The sequence below is a fragment of the Chrysemys picta genome, chromosome 1 (genome assembly GCF_011386835.1).
Source record: "Chrysemys picta bellii isolate R12L10 chromosome 1, ASM1138683v2, whole genome shotgun sequence".
NCBI lineage: Eukaryota > Metazoa > Chordata > Testudines > Emydidae > Chrysemys > Chrysemys picta.
This window is the reverse complement of record NC_088791.1, coordinates 346,413,852-346,441,714: the sequence shown is the minus strand read 5'-3', so window position 1 is coordinate 346,441,714 and position 27,863 is coordinate 346,413,852. Positions and strand designations below refer to the sequence as shown.

The following is a 27,863-nucleotide window of genomic DNA, read 5'->3' as shown; positions in this document are numbered from 1 at the left end:
AGGAGGCTGTTGAGTGCCGCTAAATCAGGGGTGGGCAAACTTTTTGGCCCGAGGGCCACATCTGGGAATAGAAATTGTATGGCGGGCCATGAACGCTCACAACATTGGGGTTGGGGTGTGGGAGGGGGTGCGGGCTCCGGGGTGGGGCCAGAAATGAGGAGTTCAGGGTGCGGGGGGGGGGTTCCGGGCTGGGTTGGGGAAGTCGGGGGGGGGGGTGAGGGTTCAGGCTGAGGGGCGCAGGCTCTGGGGTGGGGCTGGGGATGAGGGGTTAGGGGTGCAGGAGGGAGCTCTGGGCTGGGACCGAGGAGTTCGGAGGCGGGAGGGGGATCAGGGCTAGGGATTGGGGGGAGGGGTGCAGGCCCCGGTTGGGGGTGCAGGCTCCGGTTGGGGGTGCAGGCTCTGGGGTGGGGCTGGGGATGAGGAGTTAGGGGTGCAGGAGGGTGCTCTGAGCTGGGACCGAGGAGTTCGGAGGCGGGAGGGGGATCAGGGCTGGGGATTGGGGGGGGAAGGGTGCAGGCCCCGGTTGGGGGTGCAGGCTCTGGGATGAGGCTGGGGATGAGGGGTTAGGGGTGCAGGAGGGTGCTCTGGGCTGGGACCGAGGAGTTCGGAGGCGGGAGGGGGATCAGGGTTGGGGATTGGGGGGAGGGGTGCAGGCCCCGGTTGGGGGTGCAGGCTCTGGGGTGGGGCTGGGGATGAGGGGTTGGGGTGCAGGAGGGGGCTCTGGGCTGGGACTGAGGGGTTTGGAGGGCGGGAGGGGGATCGGAGCTAGGGCAGGGTTTGGGGCGCAGGGAGAGGCTCAGGGCTGCCGGCTCTGGGCTGGGACTGAGGGGTTTGGAGGGCGGGAGGGGGATCGGAGCTAGGGCAGGGTTTGGGGCGCAGGGAGAGGCTCAGGGGTGCCGGCTCCAGGCGGCGCTTACCTCAAGCGGCTTCCAGAAGCAGCGGCATGTCCCTTCTTTTGGAGTGCCAGAGGGGCCATTGGAGTGTGTAGGAGCCTGAGCAGGGCCATGCCACTGCTTCCAGGAGCTGTGTGGTGCCGCCCTTGACCCTGTGCCCCGGCTGGAGCTCTGGAGCGGGACAAGCCCCAGACCCCGCTGCCCTGCACTAAATGCTACAGATTGTACTGGCCGGTGGAAGTGGCGAGAAAGCAGTGCTTAGGTACCAGTGATATATACTGCGTAAAAATCTATAGCCGGCTAGAGAAAGGGCTTGGTCTAAGGGTGAGTTATTATCTGTATTACTGTAGTGCCAAGGAGACCCAGTCATGGATCAGCACTATGGGCGGCAGGTACCGTAGGCAAAGGGAGGCTGTGCCTCCCCAAATTGCCTACCGTGGCCCTGCCCCCAGGCCAGCCTGCCTCCTGCAGGGACTGGGGGCTGCCAGGGTGGCTGGTACTGGGCTGGGCTGCCTGCCCGGTGCTCTGGGGCTGGCTGCCCGAACACCAGGACTGGGGGCCGCCGGGGGCACAGCGACCGCATTGCCCAGACACCCAGAGCCCTGGGGCTGGGGGCCACCTGGGGCTGTGAGCGCTGAGGCTGTGGCGCACCGGGGCTGCTGGGGCCAGGGGGGCGCGCTGGGGGTGCTTTGGGCTCCAGCGCAGGAGGGGGAGGTAGAAGGGGGGGTAGAAGGGGAGGGGCGGGGTCTCGGGCACAAGGGGAGGGCCCAGGGGTTAGCCTCCCCGGGCGGCCGGGTGACTGGCCGCCCAGGACCAGGACCCCATTGTGCCAGGCGCTGTTCAAACAGAGAACAAGCTGATTCCTGCCCCAAGCAGTTTACAATCTAAGTGTAAGCTAAGAGAGGGAGACAGGCAGACTGTCAGGGGAGTGTCAGGAAACAATGAGACCGTATTGGTCGGCAGGACAAGCCGTGGTCTCTGCACACCAGCAGCCTGACTGTGGCAGGCCTCCTGGCAGAGTGTGGAGGAGGACAAGGAGGGAGTGGTTTACGATCGCAGGCTGTGCCCAGCCGGCGAGCACAGGCACATTGGACTCCACCACAGCAGAGCAGAAAAGCAAAGCAGCATTTCCCATGCGTCAGCTAAGCTCCCGGGGCCACCAGATCTGTAAACACTCCCATGTCCTTGTAAAGCAACTTTAATCCCTCCAAATCCCATAGATTTCATGTGTTTCTACATTTGATAACCTCTTGGGTTTGGGATAGTTAAAGGGCCACTCGCTTTAAACTAGATCCTGAATTGGTGGGGGGGGGGGTTCTTTTTAAAAGTAGGGAGGGTTGCAAAGCCTAATCTGAACAGAACGTTTTTGATGGTTTCTTCATTTCAGTGAAAATGGTTCTCACCCCCTATTTAAACCTGACAGTTTCCCATTGCGTACTCTAGTGCCTGAAAACCAGTAAGTGAAACTGACTAGAAATTGACTAATTGTCATGAGGATGAGTTAGTTACAGTAATGCCCAGAGCCCCAGTAGGAATAATGTCCCCATTGTGCTGGGCGTTGTGCTTAACATTTTCAAAAGTGTCAAAGGGATTTGGGAGCCTAAACGCTATTGAAAGTCAACAGGACTTGGGCTCCTTAGTCAGGTAGGACTAGGGTGACCAGATGTCCTGTTTTTATAGGGACAGTCCCGGTTTTAGGGACTTTTTCTTATATAGATGCTTATTTCCCCCCCCCCCCGTCCCGTCCCGTTTTATCACAGTTGCTGTCTGGTCACCCTATGTAGGACCCTTAGAAAATGTTACCCTGTATCTATATAAGACAGTCTCTACTCCAACAAGCTATGGAATTACTGAGCAAGGATAGGAAGGACAGCCCAGTGGTTAGAGTGCCAGACTTAGAGTCAAGTCCCTGCTCTGCCACAAACTTCCTGTGTGACCTTGGGCCAGTCCCTTAGCGTCTCTGTGCCTCAGTTTACCATCTGTACAATGGGGACACCGGCCCTGCCCTGCCTCCCAGAGGAGTGAGTGAGGATAAAGACATTAATGATTGTCAGGTGCTCAGCCACGAGGGTGATAGGGGCCATGCAAGAACTGAGGACAGGAGGAGGTTAGGGTGAGGCAGTCGCTGCGATTTCAGGACTGTGCATGCTACAGAGAGAAGGCTGCCTCGACCTGGTTGGGGAGGTCAGTTCTTTCAGCTTTTGCCACTGGTAATTTTGTTTTGGTTCAGCCTTAGCCACTCTGACTTTCGAGTCCCATGAAATTGTATCTAGAGAAGTGGGTTTGTTGTCGGACTCGTGGGAGAGGCTGCGGGAAGCACAATTCACTGCATCTCTTCAGGGATGGCTCAGCTTCATTCTTATACAAGGGACTTGTAATCAGCAGCCCCAAACGAAGACTCCTGGGATGCGTCAGTGTCCCTGAGAAACCTGGGAGAAGGGCTGCATCGCGGAAGCGGGTGGCATGAGGGATTGTAGGCAGGCGACAGGCTGGGGACCGAGAGGTGGCCCAGAACGCGACACAGACCATGACATGAAAAGACGCGGGGTGTGGACTGAGCCGTAGCACAGCAGGATGTGCCAACGGGACATAAAACGAGGTAGAAATGGGCGGGAACCGAGCAGAGAGGTGTAAGTTCCAACCAACCAAGAGCCACCCTTCTTTCTGTCCCTCACCCGCTTACTGGCATCTTAGCAGCCCCTGCAGGACTCGTCCCTGCACCCACTAAAGGCTGTCCTTGTGAAGAGAGACACCAGATAATTTATATTATGCTAGCGCCTGGAGGCCCAATCAAGGCCTCAGTGTGCTGGGTGCTGTACACACACACACACTCTGACTGAAAGCTCTTTGGGGCAGAGACTTTCCTTTGGTTCTGTGTTTGTGCAGTGCCTGGCACAACGGGGGTCCTGGCCCGTTGACTAGCCCCCCCTAGGCGCGTGCAGACGACAAACAGTAATAATAAGACCAGCGAGAAGAGTTGACAACAGAAAGACGGGGCAGCGCCAGGGAACAGAGACCGTTATGCTCAGTATAATCATCAGGCACAACACGCCAGCTGAATGGCTGCTGGTTGAGAGTTTTGTAGGAATCGCGGCGGAGGTGAGATTTGAAGGAGGATGTTGTGGAGACTGAAATCAAATGGAAAGGGAAGACTAGCACCTGCGGGTCCCGGGAAGGGCTGACAATCCAGCCGCCATCGTCTCCTCTGGAGCCGGTGCCACCTCTCGCCAGCAAACCTTTGTTCAGGGGGGTTTTGTAACGCAGTGCACTGATCTGACACTGATCTGGCGAAGTAGCTTTGTTGGGACTGTCGGTGCAGCCGCTCGTTCTGTGCCGTGTGTGCGCTGGGCTGGATGGGAGGCAGGACTCCTGGGTTCTGCTCCTGGCTCTGCACCGATATCCTGGGTGACCTTGATCACTTAGGGACAGTTTCAAAAGTGGCCTTTATGCAGGGGTGTCTCTGGTTGCCCAGGGCCTGTTTTACTCTCAGCTAAGCGGGCGTGAGGTAGATCAGTACTCGGAGGGCAGGTCTGTGAGGAACATCCAGGGTGGTGCCGGTGAGTCAGTAGGGGGTGCTCTTCCCTCTGAGTCACGGCAGGACCAGTGCCCTAGTGTGGCACTAGGGGGCGCCATGCTTTGGAAGTTCTATCAGACGAGCCCGGGCACTGAGGTCTTGCTATTCGTGCTCATTAAATATCACATGGCACATTTTGTAAGAGATTTGGATCCAACACCCTGGATAACGTCTACTCGGGTAATTCTGTTCTGCCTGTGTACATTTCCCCCTCTCCCATCTGTGCTTTTAATTGGATACAGCATTCTTCACTCAGCTGTTACACATGTGCTGTGTTCCCCCTCCGAGGTGGCTGCATTTCAGTGGTGGGTGAGATTCTCAGGGGTCTGGCTGGTGGGACTCGCTCACATGCTCAGGGTCTAACTGATCCTCATAATTGGGGTTGGGAAAGAATTTCCCCCCGAGTCAGATTGGAGGGGGTTTCGCTTTCCTCTGCAGCATGGGGCAGGGTCACTTGCAGGTTTAAACTAGTATAAATGGTGGATTCTCTGTAACTCAAAGTCTTTAAACCATGACCCGAGGAGGTCAGTGACTCAGCCAGAGGTTCAGGGTCTATTACAGGAGTGGGTGGGTGAGGTTCTGTGGCCTGCGATGTGCAGGAGATCAGACTAGATCAGGGTTTCTCAAACTTTATTTCACCGTGATCCTCTTCTGACAACAAAAATGACTCCACGACCCCAGGAAGGGGGACGGAAGCCTGAGCCTCCTCCGAGCCCTGCCGCTCCGGGCGAGGGGGGCAAAGCTGAAGCCCAAGGGCCTTTAACCTGAGCCCCACCGCACAGGGCTGAAGCCCTGGGCCCCAGCAAATCTCAGCCTGCCCTGGTGACCCCATTAAAATGAGGAGTCCCGACCCACAGTATGATAACCGCTGGACCAGATGATCATGATGGTCCCATCTGGCCTTAAAGTCTATGAGCCTATGAGACTGCTATGTATCCTACAGCTTGCTCATGGGGATAATCTAAGAATTAGAGTTGAGAGCCTTGGATGGAAGGGGAACTACTGGGCCAGAATCTCCATTTACTTCCATACAGCTACTGTGACTGATGCCCACGGGGGATCTGGCCTGCTGTTGTTAAATTGTGGATCATTGTGCCCCCTAGTGGCTGACTGTTGGAACTGCTGCTGTAGGTCACAGTGCTTGTCCACACATCTCAGCTGGAGCAAGGAACAGGTCCTCCCCTGGGACAGCCATCGCAAACGGAGAGGGGCCTGCCGCGCCTGCGTCTGTCGCCTTTCTGCTGGCATCGCCCAGCACGCCCGTTAAAGGGGCTGTGCAGTTTAACTGCTGTTGCTGTGATGCCGTTTCATTAGCAGCCCCTAGAGGCGAGCGAGAGCTGGGCACCGGGCATTTGAAGCTGCGGCCCCAGGGTCTCCGTCTCATGCAGAATATTCACTGTGATGCTTCCCGGGGTCGCTGCCACCAGCCGTTAGCATGAGGAAGCCTGTCTGTGCCTGTCGGGGGTCAGCTTCTCAGCCCCACGGGCAACCCAAGCCCTCCCCTCTAGGCCTACGCAGTGACAGGCGCATCCCAACCCCCGAGTCCTTCGTCCAGCCCCTGATATGCTGATTCCAAAGAAGCAGGATACCCCAGCTTACCAGTTCCTCCTCAGGTCACTGCTCCACTACCACCCAGCTCTTAGATAAGTTTACAGTGAAAACAAGAAAAAGTTTATTTACCAGTATAGAGACTCAAGTAACCGCCAGTAGGAGTCTTGGAAGCACATCGTTACATATACAATCAAATCACAACACGCCTCCTAGAGCCTAGACTTAACTAGATCAATGCTCTTCAGCTGTGATCTCCCATTCCTGAGACAAGCCCTCCTCAATGAAATACCCCAGCCATCCAATGGCTTTACTCCTGAACTCTAATCCCCTCCTGCTGGTTGTTCTCCCTGTAAATTCCCCCCCTCGAAGAGTTCACAGTCTGTTCACTAGCGCTTGGCGCAGTCTGTAAACAGGTGTCCGTTGTGAGACGTGCACTGCCCAGTACATGCGACCAGACAGAGAGAGACGCAGCTGTTACTTCCTGGTTTCCTGCCTTAAGAACAGAATTTTCACTGGAGACACATAACTTCTAAATACGCACATTTCACAGTGATTACTGTGACCCGTGGCTTTCTGGGCCTTGGGGGAGACGTCACAAGCCACCCTTTAGTGAATTATCCTGCCTCTGTCTGAGCCAGAGGACCCTGTAAAACTCTCTGCACCCCCTGAGCCTTCGCTAGCTGGCACCAAGAGGTCTCTGGCTCACACTCCCTGCTCGCCCATCACCCCGGCTTAGCCAGAGAGCTGTTTGCACACTGAGGTGCAGGGAGAGTCCGTGCAGGTCATTGGGGAGAGCAGCAGGGAGGAAGCAGCCCACGGGTATGCGTGTGGGACTGCTCTGCAGAGCATTGGGGAACATTCAGGAGATGCCAGAGCTCGCTAAGGAGCCGTCTGACCCCGGCTTGCCGGGCCGGCTGCAGCAACCCTCAGTAGCCGGGACATGGATGCAGGCCGGGTTGTCTCTTGCTTTTGACGCCAGTGCTCCAAGGGGCTGGCTAGCTCCGGCGAGATGCCAAGCACCTGCCCTTGGCCAGGGGCCGGGAGCGCACAACATCCTGCCGGAGGCCTCAGCACCTTGCAGGATTGGGCCTCTCAGCACCGGGGCCAAATTCCCAAATTCCTAACTCACCCTTCGGGCCCCCAAATTCAACCCTGCTCAAACCTGGGACGCTGAGACACCCTGGAAGTGCGGGTTCAAATCCACAGGAGACCAGCTGAGCCCTTCATCCTTCCAAGGTAGGTCACTAGAGTCCCATGCTGCAGTAGAGCGAGTGTATGTGCAGCAGGTGGGTACTTGGGCTCTTCCGTGGGCTACCCCTGGTTACAATCCAATCCTGCCCTTCATTTCTGTTTCAGATCCCTCCCAACCTGCCGTGCTCCGTCACTCTGCAGCCTGGACCGGAGGACACGGGGAAGGTAACTTGGTTTGTGTCCTCTCTGTCGGTCAGTAGCTCCCAGCTTCTCCCCTGCTCCGCAGAGGCATGGCGATCGCTCAGCCAGACTCCGCCAATCCTGGGGGTCGCTCCAGAAGGCCTGGGCTGGCTCAGACGTTCTTAGTGCCCCAGCAATGGGTGGCAGCGTCTCAGACCGATGACGCTGTCTCGCGCTACTCGGAGCTCTTTGGGTGTCTGAGGATCCTGGAGCGAATTCCATGCAGCTCCCAGGGAATGATGAGGTGGCTTTAAAGAGGTGGTTCTCCTCTGAAAAGGGACTATAAGCCAACGGCAAGGTGGGGGGCTCCTTATTTATTGTGTCTCAGTCCTTTCCAGACCAGGTTCAAACAAAAAGATTTCTGCTACGGGATTCTCAGTACTGGGATTATCACCCTGGCCCAGCTGTGCTGGTGGAATGACGTCGAAGTCACTATGCAGTACAGAGATCCCCAGTACTGCCAGCTCCCCCGGGATCTGAGAGTCAAGCTGGGTTCCTCCCTTCTTATGCTTCATAACCAAATAAATGGTTCACAGGCCCAATGACACCCTTAATAGCAAGGGGGTCATGTTGGGTTTTCCATGGACTTGCAGAATGGCCCTGTCAATGGAGCACCGTGAACAATTCTGTTGATGCCCCCAAAAAACAGACTCCAGCTTCCTCACCCAGAGCCCTGCTTGCTCTGCAAGGCTAAAGGGGGCCCAGACTTGTGGTCACTAAAGCCAGCAGCTCTGGCTCTCACACACACACTAGGCAGATCTGCTGAGCAAGGAAGGGCAATTTCTACAAGAACAGCCCCTTACAACCCAAGCTTGTCCTGTCTCTGTATGAATATTAATGCTCCCATAGTAATAAACTCCATTAAACTTAGCATGGTAGCATTTGCCCCATTGTCTGTACCCCTGTTTTCACCCTCCACCAGCCTGATTTTCAGGTGCTTCTTGCCTGCCACCCTCCAGAGCAGGTGGAAAACTTCTGCCCAGGGGAAAAGTCGAGTTTTCTCCACTCGCTCACCATTCCAAACCTGCTACGGGGATTCTGCTCCAACTCCCCCACATTCCTCCCTCCCGAAAAATGACCCTTTGCACTGAGACCAGATCCGGAACATGTCAGCCCAGAAGAGGAGCTTTGTGGAAGGGTGGGAGCATGTGGAAACGGGAATTGGTTACTTGGTCTTAGCGATCGCTACGAGACCACAGCTCAAATGTAGACGTTGTAATATCTAGGATTCATAACCAGGCTAGCCGCTTGGAACTTGGTGGTAATACTCGGACTAGAACTCAAATCCTTTTGTTTGAAAGGCCCAGACCCCTGCCACATGAGCTAAAGGAGAATCTCCATTAGCAGTATGGGGGCTATGATAAAGCTGAGCATTTCTGAGGCCTTCAAATAGAGGATAGTGGTGCACGCAGCCGGTCTAGGAGTGCAGAGTGGCGTGCACACACGCTCCAGCTGGCACTTTACCGTGTTCGGACATGTCAAAGCTGTTAGATCCCTGCTGGGGAGATAAGGAAGGGCCAGGAGAAATGATTTCCCAGCTTCCTACCCCACTTTGTTCTGTTTGTAGGCCTGTGGCGTTGACTACGAGGTGAAAGCTTTCTGTGCAGAGAACCTGGAGGAGAAAATCCACAAGAGGTAAACGGGGCCGATGTTTGTATTGACGCCGCCCGGCGGCACTGGGGAGAGAACACAGAGCCAGGGGACGGAACGGTTCAGCCAGCTGTGAACAGGCCTCAGAGATCAGCTCTTGGGGAAGCCGGTGCCGCTGCCCTGACGGAGTCGAGGATGCTGACACCACAGGCTGCACGTGGAGCAGAGTTGCTGCTCAGTCCCGTAACGGCGGCTCCACAGCAGCTGGTCGATGTTAGCTGGAAATAACAGCGGCTTGCCCTATACACCCCATCCCCACAGCCATCAGTGGCCTTTGTGGGCCTTCCACACGCCTTGTTCTGATCCCTAGCCTGCCGCTCGCTTCCTTCCACTCGCTCACAAGGCCAGCGGTTTCCCCCAGCTGGGGCGAAGAGCCAAGTTCCAACCCCAGCCTGGCCTGCCCCTCCGGGAGCTGAGGTCTGGATCCCAAACGCCCGCATGGGCTCCAGCTGCGCTAGGCTGGTAGCGTTCCCTACGCCAGCCCCTGGTCTGTCACGCTGGGGTGGTTGGTTCCCGTTCGTCCGCAGTGCTCGCGGGTGGGAAGGGACTGGGAACGTTCGCCCTCTCCCCAGAACAGCCGTGGGAGGCTAACTCCATCATCCCCTCGAGCAGCTTGTCGCCCAGCCCAGTGCCCTTTGACTACAGCTTGTGCAGCTCCCCAGCCCGCAGACAGCACAGAGGGACTCTGGGCGTGTCCTGCTCTGGGGTAGCATCTAGCCCCTCCGAGGTCTCCATGCAGGCGGGGGCAGAGCCCTGTACTAATCCCTCACAGGCCTTGTTCGATCGCCCAGTGGATCGCTAGGCCGGAGATTTCCCCCACTGACAGGGAGCACAGCGTTTGGGGCCCGCTGGGGGTGGGTCGTAGAAGTGCTAGTCAGAGAGCTCCTGTTAGGGGTACGGTGGGGACGGAGCAGATGCGCTGAGGGAGAACAGCAGGTGAGCTTCAGCGCTGGCAACCCACTGAGTGGCACGGAAGCTGTTTCCCCCTCGGAAACATGACTGGGTTCACAGCCCCCCCGTGTCACAGAGTCATTAAGCTCAGGTAGTAACTGTCCAGGCCTCCCTCTCCGGAGGTTCTAGGCTCTGGTCCCCACTTGTGGCATGGCTACGCTGCCAGACAGATCAGTATTATCCTCCTTGTTATACAGGGGAAACTGAGGTACCAAGAGAGTAAATGACCAGACCAAGGAAGCCGGTTACCCAGGGAGGGGTGCGGGATGGGTTAGCACTTGTGGCACATGTGTCAGTAGTAGTGGGGGCCAACCCCACTGTAGTGCGTAGGAATTGGGTACTAAGCCTTTAAATATTTTGAGCGCCCTCTACTGGGCCGCCAGAGCCAATGGCGAGGTAGCTAGTGTGGGTGTTTGTACGTTCATTAACAGGCTGAGCTGAAAGCCCGCGGTGCCCCTGTGCTTTCCTCATGCTCTCAATTAGGCTTGGCAGAATTCGATTTTTCATTTTTTCTCATTTGGATGGATATTACTGGTGTTTCTTTCCAAGCATTTTTCCCGATTTTACTCTATTTAAATTCTCACAGTAACAGGGAATTCTGGGGGATCCGACAATAGTTATGTAACGCCAAGCGATGCGGAGATTCCAAAACGTTCAGGCTTTAGGCACATGAAAACCCAAAGCGTGTCTCCAGCGGCCTTTTCTTCCTTTGCCTAGCTGTAGGTTTTGATTATTGCCGCCTGGAAATCGTTCTGTGTTCGTTTGCGTGTTTACAGTGAAATCGACATATAAAAATCAAAACCTTCCAGGCCAGCTGTTAATGTGTGAAGAGCAAAGACACAGGCCCCTTCCTCTCCCACCCCACTGTTTCATCCCCCCGCATGTGTGGGTCTATGTCACTTTGTGTGTGGGGCTCACTATGACTGGCTGTCGGTGAGGTTGGGTCAAGGTTAGCTGCTGTGACAGGTCCAGGGGAAGTCTGGATGAACTGAGTCTCACTAGAGCCAACGCTCAACCTGGCTCCTGGGGGTTTCCAGCAGCCTGACCATGTGCTTGACAGCGGGAAGGAAACGGTGCATTCGCTGACTCCACACAGGGTTGGCCCTTGGTGAGCAAACCAGGTGCACCATCTTGTGGTCAAAGGCGGAGTGACTCGCACGGATCCCTCGGAGGCTCCAGCCTGGCTTACCTGAACCTACAATGGGGGAGTTCCTGCTGGCCCTTTTCGATGGGACCGTTTTGGTGTTCCTGGGCCTGTCCTGTCAGGAGGTGACAGGGAACCTTGTATTTCATTCGCCCCGACGTGCTATGACAGTGGAGCGTGACTGACGCGGGGATTTGACCTGAGACAAGTCAAGTGACTGAGTCACCTAGTGGTTAGAGCTGAGTGTGGGAGCCAGGGTCCTGTCCTTAGCGCTGCCTCTAAAAAGTCACTTCACCTCTCTCCCTGCGGCTGGCTAAAGGCAGGATCCAAGGAGCTGGCCCGGGCTGGGAAGGGGCTCGTGGAGCCCTGAGGTGCTACCAGGAAAAAGGGGAGCAGGCGAGGGAGATGGGGGGCCCCTTTGATTTGTTGGTGCCATGGCAGGACTGGATCAGGTCCCGCGTCATTCTGATCCCACCCCTGGCTCTGGGTCACAGGAAGAGGTGGTTAAAACGCCCCCCACCCCCGAGGGGGGATGGCAAGGTTTATTGGTCTGTCTGAGTTTGGGGTGCCAGGGAAGCCTGCTGGCACCCCGGGGCAGATCCCCGCCGGCTCGGGCTCAGCCTCTGCCCCCACATGTGCCGGCAGGAATTCCGTGCGCCTGGTGATCCGCAAAGTGCAGTACGCGCCGGAGAGACCGGGCCCCCAGCCCATGGCGGAGACCACCAGGCAGTTCCTGATGTCCGACAAGCCACTGCATCTGGAGGCGTCCCTGGACAAGGAGGTACGACACACCCCACTTCTCCCTGGGGCTGCTGTGTCTCTCTGCAGTGTGGGGCCCTCATGCCAGTGCCTAATGGTTGCCCTGAGCCCGTAGAGTGAGGAGCAGGTCCCAAGGGAAATCCCCGGGAAATATCCTGGAGCCCAAATTCAGAGCAGGTGCAAACGGGTTCCACGCCATGGCCGGCCTCCAGCCCCACCACTTAACTCAGCGCCGAGTGCAGCCCTGGGCTGCGGACCTGGTGAACTGACACCGCAAAGGGTTGGCAGAGATCCCAGCTGTTTGATCCCCGCACAGCTCTCACCGGGGGGGAGACCTTCTGTGCGTTGTTAATAAACATTGGTGTGAGGGTACCCCTCCCCTCCGAGCCATCCCCTGACTGGGGGGGGTACCCTGACCTGCACAGGCAGGAAGCCCCCTCGCACCTGCCTCTTGCTGACACAGGCCGGGGCCCTTGTTCCTGCAGATTTACTACCATGGCGAGCCAATCAACGTCAACGTCCATGTGACAAACAACACAAACAAGACGGTGAAGAAGATTAAAATCTCAGGTAAAGGGGGCGCCCGCGTTCCCTGTATCGGCCGCGCACAATGGCAGGAGGGGACCGTCACAGGCTATCGCAGCTGGGCCACCCCCTCCTTCCATTGGAGTCCCTTTAAACCCTCTCCCCAGCCTTCCCTGACCCCCAGCAGCTGCCCTGACCCTCCCCCACATGCTGAATCCCCTTCCCACACCCTCAACTGCCCGACGTCCAGTATCCCCTCCCCCATCCAACACCTGATGGAGCCCTTCCTCCCTTATCCATCCCCTGACATCTTCTCCCAACCTGCCTCGCCCCCTGGCTGGCTCTTTTCCTGCACCCCCGAGATCTGCTCCCACCCGACTCCCCTGGCATGCTCTGGGAGCATCCAGTTGTGCAGAGTCTGGCTGGGTGACCTCACAGGGCTGAGAGCAGTGGTGGGCCAGGGAGCCGAGACCGCCTCTATTCCCAGCTGTGTCACAGACACCCTGGGTGGCCCAGGGCTGAGTCACTTCACCCCTCGGAGGCCCAGCTGGACTCCAAGGGACCATCGCTCTCGATACATGGAGCACTTTGGTCCTCAGGACTATCACCCCAGCCCCTTCCACCAGCGCTGCATTCCCAGAGCACAGGAAAGGACGTCCCTCCCACTCCAGGGACCAGCTGGACCATACGGTGCTGACAGAGGTGTTTTCCCAGGGGGCCCTTGAGCCAGACGATTACAGAAAGATGCAGCCGCAGGCTAGCAAGGAAAGGGGGCTGGAAAGGCGAGATCTGAGAACGGGAGATGAGCCCATCACCCTGCTCAGCAATGGAGGAGGGGCATGGAGGGGGAAGACACCTGAGAGCTGTGGCTGATGAGTGAGGTCAGGGTGCTCTCGTTCCCATGGGACCGTAAATGGGGCGGAATGGCCAACGCCAGTAAGGACTGAGGAGCAACACCCAGGGCCTGGACACACTCAGCGCCCGGAACAGCTGGCTCGGGCTCGGGCTTGGGGGGCGGGGGGGGGGGGGGGGGCTGTAAAATTGCAGTGTCGATGCTCGGGCTGGAGTCCAGGTTCTGAGACCCTCCCCCCCCCCACATGGAGTCTCAGAACCCAGGCGCCAGCCCGAGCCCAAATATCTCCACTTCAGTGTTACAGCCCCACAGCCTGAGTCAACTGACCCAGGACAGCCGTGGGTCTGAGCACCCACAGAAAAGAATAGCGGGTGCTCAGTACCCACTGGTAGCCCTGCAGATCAGCTCCTCCCCCTCCCCCCAGCGCCTCCCCCCCACCAGTGGGCCCTGTGGATCAGCTCCTCCCCCTCTCTCCCAGTGCCTCCCGCCCTCCATGATTAGGGTAACGAGATGTCCAAATTTTATAGGGACAGTCCTGATTTTTGGGTCTTTTTCTTATATAGCTCCTATTCCCCCCCCCCCCCCCGTCCCGTCCTGTCCCGATTTGTCACACTTGCTGTCTGGTCACCCTATCCGTGATCAGCTGTTTCATGGTGTGCAGGAGGTGCTGGGAGGGAGGGTGAGGTGCAGGGGCAGGAAGAGGCAGGGGGAGGGGGCAGAAGGGGGCAGGGCACAGGTGGGGTGGGAAGAGGCGGGGCAATGCTGGAGCAACAAGGATTAATGCGATCCTCGTATGTATAAACCAGGGCATAGTGAGGAGGGAGGCGATTTTACCTCTGTATACAGCGTTAGTGAGACCAGGACTGGAATATCATGTCTAGATCTGGTGTCCAAATTTGAAAAGGGTGGTGAAAAACCGGAGAGGGTGCAGAGCCACAAAGCGATCCGAGGGCTGGAGAAAATGCTTTAGATGAGACAAAAAGAGCTCCGTTCGTTTGGTTTAACAAAATGAAGGTTGCGAGATGACTTGATGACAGGGTATAAGTACTTTAATAGGGAGAAAATAATGGGTGCGAACGGGCTGTTTGATCTAGCTCAGGGGTTCTCAAACTGTGGGTCGGAACCCCCTGAGGTTATTACGTGGGGGTCGGCAGTACATGCACGAAACAGAGAGCAACTGCTATAAAATATCTAATTTAAATCGAAAGCATTTTAGAAAATTACACACACCTTTCCCTTGCAATGTAGTGCATTTACTTCAAAAAGTATTATAAACATCTCATGCAGGGATCGTTGTTCCTCAACAATATATATGTTTGTATTATCACCACATGAAGGAAATTGGACTCTGAGGACTGTAGTATTGTGTTGTGCAGGTTTGTGGTCTTGAGACTAAAAAGATGAGACTGAGGCAACATGAGAGGGCCGATATTAACAAACATACAAAGATCACATTTCACAGCAGACCCGCTAGCTAATAAGCCTGCTGTGAAAAGTCATCTCTGTATATTTGTTAATATCACTTTCCACGGCCTCCCAGCTAGCTAGCAAGTCTGCTGTGAAGTTTGTGCTAGCAAGTCTGCTGTGAAAAGTGATATTAACAAACATACAACTATAACTTTCCACGGCAGACTTGGTGCCCCATTGCCCCCCTTACTTCTGCACTGCGGCTGCCAGCAGCAGCACAGCAGGAAGGGGGGCAATGGGGCGCTAAGTCTGTTGTGAAAAGTGATATTGACAAAGTTTCTTCAGGTGTCCTCCCCCCCCAGTATTAAACAATAACTATTAAAGAGAGAACTTTTCTGCTTATAACGATAATTCCATAAAAATGTGTTTTAGTTGTAATTTCAAAGCGGTGAGAAAAGGTCAATTCTTTTTAAACAATAGGATTATAAATTTAGCATTTAAAATAGTGTTAAATATAAAAACTGTTGTTTTTAATTTATAAGGGGGGGGGTCGCCCTAAGAGGCTTGCTGTCTGACAGGGGTCGCCAATACAAAAAGTTTGAGAACCACTGATCTAGCTGACGAAGGCAGACCAAGAACCAGTGGCTGGAGGCTGAATCCAGACGCATTCAAATTAGAAATAAGACTCAAATGTTTAACAGTGCAGGTGATTAGCCACTGAAACCAGCTCCCAAGGGAATTGGTGGATTCTCCATCTCTTGATGTGTTCAGATCCAGACTGGCTGCCTTTCTGGGAGACGTGCTTTCGCCAAACACAAGTTTAACTTTGCTCAAACACAAGTTACCGGGCTCAGTAGGGAGGTAACTGGGTAAAGTGTAATGGTGTGTGATAGATAGGAGGGCAGACTAGAGGATCTAAAAGTACCTTCTGGCCTTAAACTCTGTATATTCTGGACTAAATGTCCGGGTGTCTATTCCTGTCCCCATTCTCCCGTATCACTGCTGGGCTGCGGTACCAGGAATGGGGTGGGGGGTGGGGGTGGAGGGTGTTGATCCCTTATGTCTCACTGTCCCCAGAAGTGGTGCTGAGACCAGCCACCGCTGCCTGTGGTGCCACCACGTGTCCCTGACTGCCCAACAACACGGCACAGGCTGGCCGGTGCTCTCACGCCTGCTGCACTGAAGCACACGCTAACCTTGGCCTTCCCTGTCTGTCTGTCTCTCATCCCCAGTGCGCCAGTACGCGGACATCTGCCTATTCAACACTGCTCAGTACAAGTGCCCCGTGGCTGTGGAAGAGGCGGAGTGAGTATGCCCATTCGCTTCCTTTGGTGGTATCATGGCTGTGGCTCGTCTCCAGAGACCAGGCCACATCTCCCCACCGAGCCCAGGCTTAGCAGGAGAGCTCGGATTTTCATGGCTCTCGTCTGCTTCCTACAAGATCGAGGACCATTAAAGAACCGATCTCCAGGATTATGCAAAACTGGTCTCTTCTGACTCACAGCCCTGCCCCCCGTGGGTGCGCCAGAGTCAGAGCAGCTGAGTTTACTTACTTAAATAAGGCTTATGTGATGGGGTGAAGCCCCTCTGGAACCAGGAGGGAAAGAACTGATTGGCTAGACAAACTGCCAATCAACCAGAGAGACAGGCGGGATTTCTCTTTAGCGCAAAGGGTTCTGGGTCAGGAAGCCCTCTATAAATCCTCTGGCTTCCTCCCAGCTAGGGAGTCAGAGCTGTGGGGTTGGGGAGGAAGGCCTGTTATGAGGCATAGGAAGAACTTTGACTGGGTAAGTGGAGTGATGGGATGGGATGGAAAGGGATCCGCTGTTCTTTTGCTTTTCGGTTTTGTTTAAAAGGAAATGTTGGTACCGTTTCTTTTCCGCTAACCCCCTCTGAACTTGGGCCCGCTGACCTGCCATGGCTTTAATGCTTTTCACTCCGGTTGGCCATGTTCTGAGTCCAGGATCTTTATTGTTGCGGGTGTATAAAGACCCCAGCTTGGCTTGTAGGGCCCAGGCTGAGTTTGGTGGAGAAATATCTCTTGACGTGTGATCTGGAGTCCGTGAGACAACAAACAGGGAGGCCCCACAATGGTATTTTTTGAACATCCCTTTAAGTAGCGCTGGATTCATATAGTGCTGTTGCATCGCCATGTCATGACACAGCTCAGCGCTGTGATATTCCGTCACCCCGGGGGAGGTGGCATCAATATGTGATGACTCTTCGTCGCCGTGGAAAGCTGCAAATGTTGTAACGCAGCGTCGGTGCTGCACACAACAGAGCGATTCTGCTCTGCTTGGGGCCATGGCAGCCTTGTTCGGCCTGGCTTTTGATCACATCTCAAAACTCCGAGTGAAACGCAATCAAAACCACTGAGCGTTCCATGGCTCCTGCCTGAACTCTCTTGGTTGGCTGGCAACTTGCTCCGAGTTCCCCCGAGAGATGGGGGGTCATAGATGAATTTAGGCTTTCGGGTGTTGTCAGGAATGTGCAGCGAACACCATATTTTGAGATTGTCCTGTGACGAATGAGGTGGGCGTGTTCAGAGCCCCACGGGTAGTTCTTGCATTAGGATTTCTCTGTGTCACAGAGAGGAAGCCACTTTCCAGCTCCACGACAGGAACCACCATGATGGTGTCAGGCATTCACATGATCCCCAGTGGGATTTGCCATTGCATTGTGCTTCAGATGTTTTCCTTTCTCCTACAGAGATGGGAGCTCTGGGCCCCGATGGGGAGGTGCGGCTCTTGGTTCGGTCCCATAACTTACATCAGTTTCATTCTCCCACGTTGTTGTCCTCAGTGACGTGGTGGCTCCGAGTTCGACGTTCTGCAAAGTCTACACGCTGACCCCCTTTCTCGCCAACAACCGGGAGAAGCGGGGCCTGGCCCTGGATGGGAAGCTTAAACATGAAGACACCAATCTGGCTTCCAGCACGTTGTGAGAGCTCCTTCCTCCCTGCCCTGCATGTCTGAGTGGTTTGTTTCTCCCAGCAATGCGGATGGGTCACCTAAAGAATGACTGTCATGAAGAATCCCTGTGCTACAAACACCAGCCAAGGCCCCAGTCCTGCAGAGCACTTGGCCTTAACTCTAAGTACATGAGTAGCCTTGTTGATGTCAATACCAGTTGGCTTCAGTGGGGCTACCCGTGGGCTTAAACATGTGCTCAAGTGCTTTGCTGCATCGGGGTTGGAAACTCAGTGTTGGTATCAGGATCAGATGTCGTAGAAGGGAGACATTTAAAAGTGCTCTGGCTAGGGCCTTGAAGGATACCCTATAGGGGGCAGTACTGTACTGCCTGCCTTGCAAGGGATGGCACGAGAGACCTAATGGTAGCGCTTTCTATTGCTAATTTCTGGGATTCTAAAAAGATGATAACCAAAACTTTCACACCTGGCTGCTTAAAGGTAGACCCCCCAATATGCCACTCTAGGTTCCCACCATGGATTGAGGAGCCTGCACACCCAGGTTTGAAAACTTCAGCCAAAGTCCTTAGCTAGTCACTCTGGGTGGGATTCACAAAGTGATTTAGGTGCCTAGCCCCCCTGGCTTTCACTTTCTATTGATTTTCCTTTGTGCGTGTCTCTCTCCATCCATCAGGCTATCAGAGGAGAGCCTGAGAGAGCCTCTGGGCTTTTTAGAGAGAGGAGCCCATTTTCACTCCCAAAACTGTTTGGCTGATTTTCACTTCACCTATTTGTTGCGGGTGAAAAGGGTGTAATTTTCCAAATTTGACATCCCTTCCCAGTTAGTCACTTTTCCCTTTTAAATACGTGAAATTTGAAAATGTCACCTGATTCCCTGGGGAAACTGCCATTTTGCAAAAATGTGGTGAGGTTCGGGGAGTTGGGAGATGGCCCGGTATTGTGAGTCTGTGTTTGGGGTACTTTGCGGGGAAGGGGAGCTACTATTTTCACCCGGTTCTAATAGAAATTCCTGGCAGTCGTTTCCTTACAAATCCCTCGTCTGTTCTTGCTTCTAGACTAAGAGATGGAGCCAATAAGGAGATCCTGGGAATTATTGTCTCGTATAAAGTGAAAGTGAAGCTGGTGGTGTCTCGGGGAGGGTGAGTATCTTCTTACTTCTGCAGCCAATCACAGCCAAGAAAAATGAAACCAGCCTTTCCTCTGCCCCAAACGAAGGCAAGGGTGACTCGATGCAAATTTATCCAGTCACTTAAATCTCTACCCTCATAGACCACGCCCTCCAGCACATGGCCACGCCCCATGACCACGCCCTCCAGCACGTGGCCACGCCCCATGACCACGCCCTCCAGCACATGGCCACGGCCCATGACCACGCCCTCCAGCACATGACCACGCCCTGTGACCACACTCTCCAGCACATGGCCACGCCCCATGGGCATGCCCTCCAGCCCGTGACCACATCCCCATGACCACGCCCTCCAACACATGGCCACGCCCCATGGGCACGCCCTCCAGCACATGACCACACCTCCAGCGCATGACCACGTCCCCATGACCACGCCCTCCCGCACATGGCCATGCGCACATGGCCACACCCCCCAGTACATGTCCATGCGCCCAAAGTTTGAGAAAGACGCTGCAAGGAGCTTTCAAACACTCACAAAAGAAGAAACTTTTGCAGTGTTTTTTACATTGAGGGTTTGTTGAATCTTCTTTTGTCTGGCCCTGAGTCGGGATATTGTTCACAGGGCTGGGCTATCGGCTTCTTGCTTTGGCCCAACAGCATGTGCTGGTTAACTCTTTGCATGGCCGCCCAATACATGCTCTGAGTGTACGGTCCCTTCATTTGTGCTTGTGTTGCTCTAAACCTCACTCTCCTGGCTGGAGCAGCTCCAGCTCTAGTGCAGGTGAATGCTAATGGGTGGCAGTGTTTGCTCCTAGTGACTTTGGTGAGCTTTGGCTCAAACCCTCAGTGCCTTTCCTCTGCGGATCTCAAAGCACTTTACGAGCACTGGTTAATTCTCCCAACACACCTCTGAGCAGCTTGCCCAGGGCCATGCAGTGAATCAATGGCAGAGCCAGATATGGAAACTAAGAGTCCCAATTTCTCGTCAACTACTCCTCTTCCCTCAGTTTGGTGTGTGCGCTCTGCTGCTGCTGTTTGGCTGAGCCTTGAATTGAGTCAGGGGACAATGACCCCCTTGACGCTGACTGCAGCTGGGAAGAAGGTTTTGGAGGCAGGAGACTTTGTTTACGGCTGAGTTAAGCATTCTGCAGCCTAGACTGGCAAAGCCCCAAAACATCCTGCCACCGGGCAAGAAGACTTAGCTTTGCCAGCAAACTTTGCTGGCAGGGAGTGACACATGGCAAAAGCTTCATGCAGTCTTAGTACTTCCTGCTATCCAGCCTACAGAGAGGCATCGGTTAGCCAGTCACTTCGCCCACCGGGTGAAAGCTCCTGTCAGTCGCTCCGAGTGGGAGGGCCAGGGGGAAGGGGCGAGGATTGTAATGATTTTTTCAGATATGTCAGTGGAAGAGGGTTTGGTGCAGGCTCCTTAAAGGCAGGCTAGAGGCTCAGCACAGGCCTGCTGTGTTGTGGTGAAGAATCTGAGGCATTCTGGGACTTGTAAAAAGAGCAGGAGGACTTGTGGCACCTTAGAGACTAACAAATGTATTAGAGCATAAGCTTTCGTGGGCTACAGCCCACTTCATCGGATGCATAGAATGGAACCTCTGTCTCCGTGCCAGGCTGAATGCTCAGATTCGCAGCCCTAGTGTCGGAGACGGACATCCGTCATCTCTGTCCCAAATCCATCCCTTCCCACCTGTGGGGAGGGACCTGACCAGGAGGGGCCAACTCAGGTGAGATCCCAGGGCGATGGCTCCTTCCTAGGTAGGGGCGTGAGGTATCTCGGCTTGTAGGGGGGAGGTCTCACTTATCTGTTGTGCAGCCTTCCCCTGACGTTATCTGCTGACATCCTGCTTGCGGGTCCTGGCAAGTCACAGGTCAGGAGCCTTTGATGGGCAGGTGCAGGGGGCTGGTCTAGGTGACCTCTCGAGGTCCTTTCCAGTCCTGCATTTCTATGATGCTGCCAGCTGCCTGGTGGGGAAAGCCAGTTGTTATGTCCTGTCTCTAGCCCCCACTTCCCCAGTTCCTCCTCGGGCCCTGGAGCACCCCATAAACTGCTCTGCTGGTTCCCACAGATACGGCAGGAAGCGGCACATGTCAGAGAGGCCCGCTTGAGAGTGGTGTAATGTGGGACCCCAGCAGGACCTGGGCTAGACACCCACGTTCACATGTAGCTCAGGGTGATGTGATCAAGCCAGGGACTGTGGAGCCGGGAGTTGATCTCGGGGCTTGTTCCTGCGTTCAGATCTGTGGGCTGCCTGTGCTTTTTCTTTTTCTAAATTGGTGACTAATCCTCTTGTCTCCTTTGACCTGTGCCAGCCTGCTGGGAGATCTTGCATCCAGGTAACGCTTTCCAGCTCTGCCCGCTCTGGCGGTGCCACACAGACGCCAGCCACCCAGCTTTTTCATTCGTGATATTTCAGACCCCTCCGTGGTTCTCCTCATCCTGGTCACCCCTCGCCAGCTTTTCATTCGCCCACTTCGTCTTTGCTTTTGCCTTCTATTCCTTCTCCACCCAAACCCCGGCATGTCTTCCCGGCTTCCCAGCTGGAGGAAGATGACAAACTCTGCAGATAAACCATTCATTCAATTCCTTATTTGCTGCCTTTATCAATCCCTAGACTGGGAAGGTGCTGCCCTCTGTTGGTTCAGGGCCATTGGCTATATAACTGCAGGATGGTTGTAAGAATTTAATTTACCAGTCGGGACGTGTTGTGTTTGTCACCCAGGTGCTGTTCGATGCTCTGTGCCGGCAGCAGCCGTGTCTAGGGGTTGCAGAGTGAGGCGACTCGGGGTGGCTCCCAGCATTCTCCTGCTGGCCCAGGGCAGGTTGGCCCTGAGTGAGGGAGGGGAAGAGCTCGGAGACACTCGCTATGTGCTCGTGTGGCAAACCAGCAGGTCTCTGAGCTGCTGTCTTGTTCCTCAGCATCTCTGCTGTCATTTAAAATCTCTCCTCCATTGTTGTTTTCAGTGGTGCTGCAGCTCCACTGAAAGTCCCAGGAGATGAGAGACACAGGGTGGGTGAGCAATTACTTTTATTGGACAAACTTCTATTGGTGAAAGAGACCAGCTTCCGAGCACCTCAGAGCTTTGTGTAAAAAGCTTGTCTCTTTCACCGACAGGCGTTGGTCCAGTAAAAAATATTACCTCACCTGCCTTGTTTCTCTCATTTAAAAACAGTACGTCTCTGGCCAGGTCTGCACTACAAACGTACATCGGTAAAACGACGTCGCTCAGGGGTGTGAAAAACCCACAGCCCTGAGCGACGCAGTTCCAGCAACCTGCCCCCTCGTGTAGACAGCGCTGGCGAAGGGAGAGCTTCTTCTGTCAACATACCCACCGCCTCTTGTGGAGATGGACTGACTGACCAATGGGAGAAACTCTCCCATGGGGGTAGTAGCATCTTCACAAAAGTGCTATTGCGGCAGTGGAGACTCTGTGAGTAAGGCGGGATTTATCCAATAAATTGTTCTCTACCAATAGGCCCCCAAGAAAGATTTGGCATGAAAGTCTTTCCACAGAGTCGGTCTCAGCAAGTGACGAACCACAAAGCTGTTTGGAGCCCAGGGAAGGGAGGTGAAAGGAGAAGAGGGAGGGAGCCAAGTGGAACTGATCTTCTGCCAGCTCAGTGGTGCTGAGCCACCAAGAATGGAAAGCGATATTTCAGTGAGAATAAACAAATGCTGGTCAGCCGGCGGGGCTGGAATTCCCTTTCATCCCAATCCATGTCTTCCAAGTCGTCTCTCTATCTAAGGCTGGAGGAAGATGTTTTCCAGCTGGTTGTTTAATTTGCAACTAATTAGAGTCCGTTTTGCAAATGTCCCAGACATCCAAAGGCTAAACTGCAGAGCTTGTCAATGCAGCGCAGAACTAGAAGTTTTGTGCAGCCTTCCTGTTGCATCCTTTTCTCTGTCCTCCTTTCCTGGCCGCCCTGTCAATCGCCGCCTGGTCTGGTACATTGCACGTTCCGCATGCCCTGACTTGTGTACCTGTGCTGGGAGGAATCGGCTTTACTGAGGCAGAGAATAACTGGTGCTAATTATGGGGACCGTGCAAGGGCATGAATCGAGTCTTTCCAATCAGAAATGTGTATGTCACGCAGCGTGATGGCTTTATCACTTATTAAACTCTGCCTCACACACACTACGTAGGGCAGTGAGGGGAGCTTTGTGCCATCTACAGCATGTCTGGACCCAGCATCCTTTAAATGAGAGACAGGAATCACAACTAAAGCCGGCGTTTCCCTCCTGCTGGGTAAGCTGCCAAAAACGTGTTCCCAGGCTGAGCGCAGACCGACTGCCTGGGCTGACGTGTGCCACGACTGATCGCTGCCTGTCAGTGTATATATGATTTTTCCACCTCGCTCAGTAGCCCGTGATCACTGTGCTCATGCCTCAGGGTCTGGCTTAGTGTGACTCAGCGGCTCAATGCTGCAGCGAGAGGCACTCTAGTTAGACCAGCTGCAACGCATGCGTATAACTACGCGCTGGACGTGTTTCTGAGATGGAGGGTTTGAATTATGTCCCCTTCTCAGACAATCTCCCGCTCCACCATTGAAACCGGCTTCTCTCCTGTTGTTTCATGATGGGGAATGGATGGCTGCTCGGGTTGGTAACAGAGAGAGCACCTGGCGTCTTGTGGCTGCCAATTCAGATTTAGCAGTGGTCAAGAGCTGCTACCACCTGACAGCTGCGCGTTGGCCAGGGGTAGGCAGCAGGTGGCCTCAGTCCACTCCATCAGAGACAGGTAGCCACAAAGCTGTTCTCACATTTGGCTCATTGTTGGCAGCCTTTGGTGGAGAGGCCACGGATTGACTGGGTCCTTGAGCCTGATCTCCCCTCTCACTCGTAGAGGTGGGCAGTGTGGGGGAAACCCGCCCAGGCTCTGCTGATCCCATATTTATGCTGTGGCTAAGCCATATGTCAGTCGGCAAGGCCAGCTCCTTGCACCAGCACTGAAAACCAGGCTGACTGAGCCATCCTTGTTTTCACAGGGTCTAGAGGGGCAGCAGTCCTGCAGCTAATCTCAGAGTAAACTGGCTGCAGGGAGCTTCTCTGACTCTAGCCAAATGCAGAAGTTCCTTAAGTAGAACTGCAGAGCTCAGCTTTCCGAGTCTCTCCCCACATGCTTCTAGGGAGATGACTGGCAATTCGCGTCCAGGAGTAGGGCTCTCAGGCTGTTATAACAGACAAGGCAACGGAGCCTGCCAGAGGAAGGGTAGCGAGGAGACACTTTCATTGCAGGGGTATAATGCTGGTCTCGTTAGCTCCAACTTTACTCTTTGAGACTCCATTGACTTCAGTGTCCACGTGTCAGCACGTGGCTTAGTGTCGCCCGGAGCGTAGCTACTACAGTGATAGGTGCTCCACTGACTTCAATGGAGTCCCACCTGCCTTAGAATCATAGACTATCAGGGCTGGAAGGGACCTCAGGAGGTATCTAGTCCAACCCCCTGCTCAAAGCAGGACCAATCCCAACTAAATCATCCCAGCCAGGGCTTTGTCAAGCCGGGCCTTAAAAACCTCTAAGGAAGGAGATTCCACCACCTCCCTAGGTAACCCATTCCAGTGCTTCACCACCCTCCCAGTGAAACAAGGGTGTGAGAGGAGAATCGAGATGGCGACTATAAATCCAGGTTCAAAGTGCGCAGGATTTACACTGATGTCACAGAGAGCAGACTCTGGCCTCCACGCCAGACGACATGCTTCTTTTGCAATTGGAAAAGCACTTCAATCTGTTAGGGCCACCAAAATACTCAAATCCGCCAGCAGGTGGCACTAGGGAGCTGCTTTCAAAGCCGTCTCTAGGCAGCAGTGTCATGTAGACACACTGCAATGCTCAGAGTCTATCCGGAGCCTGCTCTGTGGGCGTCAGTGGCAGAAGGTCAGTTGGGGGCAGGAATCGGGCTCTTCCCAGGGCAGGAGAGTATTTAATTAAAATAGCTGCAGTGTCATTCTGGAGCCAGCTCTCAAAGCCCCCGCAGGCCTGGTCGCCCTAATCCATCGCTTCTCATCCGGGTCTCCGGGTCTGTTTCAGTGATGTTGCTGTGGAGCTGCCGTTCACACTGATGCACCCCAAGCCCAAGGAAGAGCCCTTGCACCGGGATGGTGAGTTTACCCCTTTTCTAGTCCCCTCTTGGCTTCGGGACTTGCTCTGCTGGTCTGAACCAAGCCTGGTGGGCGGGGGTGTCGCTGGTTGGGTGGGTTTGTTAGTGACAGAACTGGCCTGTGCCGGAATTGAGGTTTCAGACACCTCTTGTGTTCGAAAAGGAGTCTGCGTAAACACTCACAAGCAGAATACTCGGGGGGTGGGGAGGTGTCAGATTAGTAGCAGCTGAAAGTCCCATAGTGTGTGGGCCCCTGCTGGTCCTGCAGATCCTGGACTCGCCTAGAGACCACGTTGCATGTGCGGTGACACAGTTGCAAATGCCCCTTTGCCTGTGTAAATGGTGCAGTAGAGGTGGTCCAGGCCCTTCATCCTCGTGAGGCAGATACATTGACCTCCATGTGGCTTGCCATAGAAGAACTAGCTGGCTGCTCCATGTGGGTGGTAAAGATCCGCGGTTCTCGTTACATGAGTCGGGGCGTTGATTCCAGCGTTATGGCTAAAGTATCCTCTCCCCAGTGCTGCCACAGAATCCATAGGCCTGGAAGGGACCTCGAGAAGTCAGCTAGTCCAGTCCCCTGCACTCATGGCAGGACTAAGTATTATCTCAGGCCATGTATGGGTTGATTGCCACTCTCCACCCCAGAGATGGCTGCATTTCAGTCCTGGTCTGGTGCATTTGAGGCCAAATCCCATTCCCATTGATTTCCAAAAGGAGTTTTGTGCAAGCAAGGATGGCAGGATTGTGCCCAGAGCTTGTGGTGCTGTGGGATGAAAGAAGCTGTGTAATGGTTATTTATTATTTTGTCAAGTAACTAACCATGTGCAATAATTCCCTGTGTTTAGTTCCAGAGAATGAAGCTCCCATAGATACAAATCTCATAGAGCTTGATACAAAGTAAGCTAAAATCATCCCAGGGCCTATATGGGAATGTTGAAACATTTGCATATGAACTCAATCAGTGATCAACTCATTTGCATGTAACTCAGTAACCAGCTAACTCATCTAGACGTAATTCCGTTAATATCATTTCCATGTAACAGTCAATGATTAACTCATGTGCACGTAACCTTTAATGCATGGGGTTTCTTTTCTTTCTTTTTGGCATGATAACCATCTTGCATGTGTTTTGCAACAGGAAAAGCACAGTAAGAAACCACCTTCTCTGTCTCTGAGTTGTATTTTGCTCTGTTGCATCCATGTCATTGTGTTGTCACAGCCGGACTTCACACAGTGGAATCTGCTTTTAGTGAGTGTCGCTGGTGGGAGACGTTAAGTTCTATGGATCAAATCATAGGCCACCCTTGGGTGCCTAAAGCCAAATCCATAGTCACCTAATGTTAAGGGTGGCCTGATTTTTCAGAGGGGCTGAGCATCTACAGCCACTCTCATGGACTTCACGGAGTCCAGCCCCTGCTGTCGCAGGCCCCCCAGGCACAAGTCAGGCGCTAACGGACAAATTTTCAGAAGTGGCCACTGATTTTGGGTGCCTCAAATTTTGATGTAACGTGACGTGGCACCACCAAGCCCCTGGCTCCTCAGAGAGGCACATGCAGCTCTTGTTGCCTTCAGTGGGAGCCATGGGCACTTGGTGCTGCTGAAAACCAGGCCTTCGGGTTTTCAAGTTGGGCCTAGAAATTGGGGGGGGCCCAGATCAGTGGTTGATTGAGATTTTGGGCTGCACGCATCATAGCGCACCTCTGAAAACCAGGCTTCTAATTGAGGTGCTGAAATATGGTTGCTGGGATTTGAAAAGCTCCTAAAACTTAGAGGCTTTGGAAAATCCCACCCATGGGTGCCTGTGGGTGGCCACCCTGAGTGCCAGCCAGATTTCCAAACTCCATAGTCCCTGGATCCTAACGCGTTTACCCCTTGCCTATAAATATGAGTGGGGGTTTGGGCCGACAGGGTCAGAGTGGAAATGGTTTTCTGTGATGTTGTCCAAGTCGAGAAAGGCTCTTGCGCCTTTCTGAGGCACCCCCAAAATCTCCAGTACTGAATGTTAGAGAGAATTATAGAGTGTGTAATAATCTGGCTGACCTGCCTTGGTACGAAGATGCCTGTTAGAAACCCAGTCATGGCACTGTGGAAATCTGGCTTCTCCGTACAATGTGATCCAGGGAGCTCGCTGCCCCCAGCACTCCTTTTAACAGAATTCCACTGTGCTGACCGCCTCAGAGTGAAAATGTGTTTAATTTGGGGATTAGATCAAAGCCGGTTCCCAGCTGTGTCGTGAGCTGGTAAATTCTCCATGCGGAATGGAAATTCAGGGCTCTGTTCATCAGAATGTGTCTGGTACCTGTCTGCTGGAAACGCTTCCTAGTTCTTTCTGCCTTCCCTGTGCCTTATTGCATATTCCACGTCCCTTCCACCCTATCTAGCAAATTGGTAGCTTGGAAGCCAAAGCAGCTGTATTGATGATACCGAGTCTGCGTCACTCTGTAGGGATTTGCTTCTATCCACCCCTGTTCCGGTACATGGACCCCCCTGACCCCGCTGGAATTTTGGGATCCGGTTCCAGCAGTAAGGCTTTGAGTCGACAATTCACTGGAAGTACCTTTATTCCCCAAAGGCTGATGGGCTTTTTAACCAAAGGAAGTACATCTTGTACGCTGTGCTCAATGTCACTATAAACCTCTACTATGCTAATGCTTCCCTAAGACTAAGCAATACAGTAGAGCTGGAAGGAGGACCCATCGCATCATCCAGGTGTCCCCTGGTCTTGGGTGTCCAGTGCACCTTCTGAGCTAGGGTGTGATGCACAAATCCCCCGTTTAGATTCTGTACCCATGTGCGTCAGTCAGTGGTTTGCGTCCGCCTGTCTCGGACACATCCTCTCGCAGCGGCTGCAGAGAGCGGATGCCGCCAGCTCGATCGATTTGTGTGTGTTAACACAAAAACAACCCCCTTTAAACAGGCTTAATCTGCCTAACAAGAGGAAAGCTAACGCTCTGCCTAGCA

General features: G+C 54.1%; 1 protein-coding gene across 6 annotated transcripts in view; it reads left to right on the top strand.

The window, feature by feature from the left end:
- The window catches only part of LOC101952224 (beta-arrestin-1), a 173,398-nt gene that overhangs the window by 138,940 nt on the left and 6,595 nt on the right, over positions 1–27,863 (top strand). For 3 of the 6 annotated variants that reach the window (XM_065596403.1, XM_065596396.1, XM_065596413.1), the window contains 10 exons: positions 7,375–7,434; positions 9,017–9,084; positions 11,840–11,975; positions 12,439–12,523; positions 15,971–16,043; positions 17,541–17,678; positions 18,723–18,806; positions 21,116–21,139; positions 24,833–24,903; positions 25,748–25,799. In XM_065596403.1, coding sequence (XP_065452475.1) covers positions 7,375–7,434; positions 9,017–9,084; positions 11,840–11,975; positions 12,439–12,523; positions 15,971–16,043; positions 17,541–17,678; positions 18,723–18,806; positions 21,116–21,139; positions 24,833–24,903; positions 25,748–25,799 — 791 coding nt within the window. The remainder of the gene's footprint in view (positions 1–7,374; positions 7,435–9,016; positions 9,085–11,839; positions 11,976–12,438; positions 12,524–15,970; positions 16,044–17,540; positions 17,679–18,722; positions 18,807–21,115; positions 21,140–24,832; positions 24,904–25,747; positions 25,800–27,863) is intronic. The other 3 variants (XM_065596405.1, XM_065596424.1, XM_065596420.1) reach the window with 1 other exon arrangement.